At 43.2% G+C, this 4,199-nt stretch overlaps 1 protein-coding gene across 1 annotated transcript; it reads left to right on the top strand.

Annotated features, from left to right (window-relative positions):
- The first annotated feature begins 1,696 nt into the window (after positions 1-1,696).
- Positions 1,697-3,366, top strand: irx7 (iroquois homeobox 7). The gene is made up of 2 exons (XM_039800160.1): positions 1,697-1,947; positions 2,326-3,366. The coding sequence occupies exons 1-2, from the start codon at positions 1,723-1,725 to the stop codon at positions 3,097-3,099; spliced, it is 999 nt and encodes a 332-aa protein (XP_039656094.1). The 5' UTR covers positions 1,697-1,722; the 3' UTR covers positions 3,100-3,366.
- The last annotated feature ends 833 nt before the right edge of the window (positions 3,367-4,199 follow it).

Here is a 4,199-nt window from a genome sequence, read left to right as displayed (position 1 = left end):
TCGTGATACTCCATTCAGCTTTAAAAAATGCTCAGATTTCAAAAAAAAAAAAAAAAAAAAAAGTTTCATCAAAAGCAAAAAGGTAGAAAAAGTAACTTAACTAATAAAAACAGCACTCGTGCGCCAAAGGTAGGGTTTCAGCTGTCAGCTTTTGAAATGGAAAAATTGGACATCTACATTTGGGGTTTTGAATAAAATGCAACAGAAGAAGAAAAAAAAACAACCCGAAACTGAAACATAGGCTAAGTAAGAATCAATTCAAAAACAAACAAAAAAAGACTGCAAATGGGATAAATTAAATTTTTTGCATTTCTAGGAATCATCCCTGCACCTTTTGACCTTTCTTTAACACTGTATGCTTCACTCAGTATGCTATCACCACCAGCACTAAAACTGTTAATATAATGCTCCAAATTATGCGAGATAAGAAAGTCCCTTGAACCCAAACACTGAGCTTAACTGTGGCTCTTTTGAAGGGCATGAAGGGAGGGGGGGGGGTAGTAGTAGAATAAGAAGTGTAATCTTCTCCTCTTATCTCCAACAACCCCCTTACACACACACACACACACACACACACACACACACACACACACACACACACACACACACACACAGTTCTGTTATCTCACAATTATCATATACATTAGTCAACAGCTGTTTCACTTAACCTCGTTTAATTAGGGCCATTGAAACGCTGTGCCTCACTCTAAACAATGCCATCCGACCTGTTAAATCGTTATTGTTATGGTTCAGTCAATTAATTCACAAATAATAATAATAATAATAATAATAATAATAATAATAATAATAATAATAATAAAAGGTATGGCCTGAGGCTTATGAGGCTGAACTGTTGTGGTTGTATTCATTTTCTTAAATCATTTACACAACTGCAAGAAGTTTATTTTTGAATACTTTTTTGCATGAGACACTTTTACGCGTGCTCAAAACCTATAGGCCATCTGATTGGTTTATTCGCGTAATGTAATGCGACTGATTTGGTTAATTCAATTCACAAAACTACAGATGTGCAGGCGACGGAGTGTCAAGAGGCGAGTGTAGAGGCTGGCGGGATGTTGTTAACTGGATCCAGGTCACTTTCTAAGATCTCCGCCGATTAGTGCGAGACGTGCGAGGTGTTAAATTCGTCATAAAAAAAAGAAGAGAGAAATGACACCAAACTGGTGTAAGCTCCTTTCTCGTCAAAACTAAAAAAAAAAAAAAAAAAAAAAAAGGATTAGTTAGTAGGCTATCATTCTTTTAAAAACTGAAAACCTTTTCCTTCTGTTTAAGCTGTGAAATATAAAAAAGGTCCAAATTAGAAAAATCTAAACCTAAAGACTATTTCTGACAAAATGTAAGATGCTTTAATTTGTGAGATGGAGCTGATGGTTCATTCGGAGTTGTTCAGCTCTACAAAGAAAAGGTTGCATTTGAATTGTGACTTAAGTTCTCTTCAGAAATCAACCTCTGTGTTGCGATAAGAAGCCCATGTTTAGCCTCTCCACGAAAACGCTAAAAGGAACAGCGGAGGGCTTCTTTGATCGGATTTGTTGCCAGTGAAAGATGTGGATCTTTTGAACGTAGCTGTCAGTCACTAGCAGTGGGACCTCCCCCGCCCCCCCCCCCCACCCGCGAACACACGCTGGCAGCTGGGTGTGTATAAATAGATCCAGGAGGCTGGATTGCCACTCAAACTCGAATAGCTGGGACGCAGGAAAGATGCCCGCATCGCAAACTGGAATTGGCAGCTTTTTCTTGGAGCGGAACCTCAGCATGCCGACTGGATATCATCAGATCCCGCTGCTGGGATGCCCGCCGAGTGTGCAACAGCAGCAGCAGGCTCAGCATCTGGCTGCGATGGCAGCTGGAATTCCCATAACATACTCAGGACTCCAGGGATACAACTTCATCCCCTACCCACACCACAGGCACATCGCACACATGGTGAGTTGATCATTCACAAAGTCCTTCGGTCGCTACATGAAAAGCTCCAGTGGAATCCGTACAACCTACTTTTTTACTTTTTTTTTTTTTTAAACTAAAACGTGTGTAGAATGTGATCGAGACGCTGAACAACAACAACAACAACACTTCTAGGAAGATTTTATTCTCACAGTTGTACTGAAGTTATGTTAGCCTACAACGCCTGAAAAAGTTCCTGAACTCATGAGTTCAGAGGGATTCCCCCTTCATTACATGTCGGTCTATAAACGTATCGCCCGCTGAATTGAGCGCTCTGGGTCAAGGGCCAAATCCGTGCGTAATTACGCACAATCGAGATTCCATTGCTCCCTCTTTACGTTGCTTCTCTCTGTTTTCCAGAACAACGGTTTCGACTTGAAGGCCGTCTCTCCCTACCACCACGCGCTCCTGGCGCGCGGGGGGGCTTTCTACCCCCCCTACCGCCCCGGAGCAGCCGAGGATCCCGGCAGGGTCGCCAAAGTGGCCACCCGAGAGAGCACCGGGGCGCTGAAGGCCTGGCTCAACGAGCACCTGAAGAACCCGTATCCGACCAAGGGCGAGAAGATCATGCTCGCCATCATCACCAAAATGAGCCTGACGCAGGTCTCCACCTGGTTCGCCAACGCACGGCGGCGCCTGAAGAAGGAGAACCGGGTGAGCTGGGCGTGCAAGGGGAAGTCGGACGAGGAGGACGACGAGCAGGAGGGAGAGAGCGACGATGCGGACACGTCCGCGCACACCTGTCACCTGGATGAGCGGGATGAGGAAGAGCGTCAAAGTGACCGCGCAGACAACGATGGGCACGCCGAGAGCGCGTCGGACAGCTCAGCGTCGGTGGAGGCGCGCTTGGAGATGCCAAAGCAGCCAAGCAGCGAGCATGAAGACAGAGAACTTGCACTTGTCAAGAAAGTTGAAAAGAGTGACTCTGATCACACGCTATCCGCTTTGGGGAGTAAAGAGAACATTGCCAGTCAGAAACCCAAAATCTGGTCTTTGGCCGAGACGGCCACTTCAGAAACTGTCAAGAAACCTCTGGACAATATCTACCACCCGGCCGGAAAACTGTGGGCTGAGTGGGCTTCAAGAAACGGACTGTTTGTGCCGTCATGTTACACCACTCATGGAATTGTCTAAGCGGGTATTTAGACACAAATTAAGAGACTTTTCCACATCCTTTTGCACTTTAAAAAAAAAAAACTTTTCAAACCTCAGGGGTTTTTTATTCCTGAAGTTTGCAGTGAAATTTCAAATCTGTTTTGAGACCAAAGATTAAAACATGTTATTGTAAATAAATGTAGATGTATTTTTTTCATCACCAATATGTAAATTATGTGCCCTCTTTGTCTATTCATGAAGAACTATTTTTGCTTAAATAAAGATCAGCTTCTAGCGAAATCGTGACATGCATCACTGGTCTTTGTTTGACGTTAAGACAACGATAGGCCTACATTTAGGCAGCTTACTTTGCATAAATGGAAATCTATGCAATATGTGTTTCCTTCTTTGATGTGAACGCCTAAGCTATCAAATATGAAGCTCCAATATGTAGCACACATAGTTTGTGTTAATAGGAGTCTTGCACAGAAGTTTTTTTTTTTTTTTAACATCCACTTAATTCTCACGTAAAACCAAAATGAGAAGTCGGCTTATTCATGTTAATTGGATGAGTACAAAGAGAGTAATGGCCTTACTTTGCATATCAAACCCAAATCTAATAAATCTCGTTTTTGGTCAGTTTGTTGCTGGTTAATCCCTGCTTGAACCATTTCAGACCTCAAATTTCTAATATAAAGTTGATATAGTTTATATTAGCCTTCCCGCTCTCAGGTACAATATATAATTCACTTCAAATTAGGCAGCATCTGCAGGCTCACAGGTCTGTTGAGGTTTTAGTAAAGTTTAGGGCCTGGCAGAGGGATTCTTTACTAGGACTCACAGGTTTCCATGCAAATTCAAAAGAGCTGTACCTCCATTAATCCAGGGATAATGCGAACGTCCCTGGGAGCGCTGTGGCCTCGCCTTGTGGCCTCACCTCTCCATGCAAATCCCTACAAACAGGAACACACAGAGGGCACAGCTTAGCCCTGATCCGAGCCTCTTTTTCTCACAGAAAACAGATGAATACAAAAGAATATCGTGGCGTGAAACTCCCCAAAAAAAAGAAGAAAGAAAAGTGTTTAGAGCTACTGGTAGGTAAAACTCTCCTTCTGAGTTGGACTTTCACAGTGGCACTT

Source organism: Perca fluviatilis, chromosome 5 (assembly GCF_010015445.1).
Source record: "Perca fluviatilis chromosome 5, GENO_Pfluv_1.0, whole genome shotgun sequence".
NCBI lineage: Eukaryota > Metazoa > Chordata > Actinopteri > Perciformes > Percidae > Perca > Perca fluviatilis.
The sequence above is the reverse complement of the archived record's forward strand: the minus strand, read 5'-3'. Positions and strand labels throughout refer to the sequence as shown.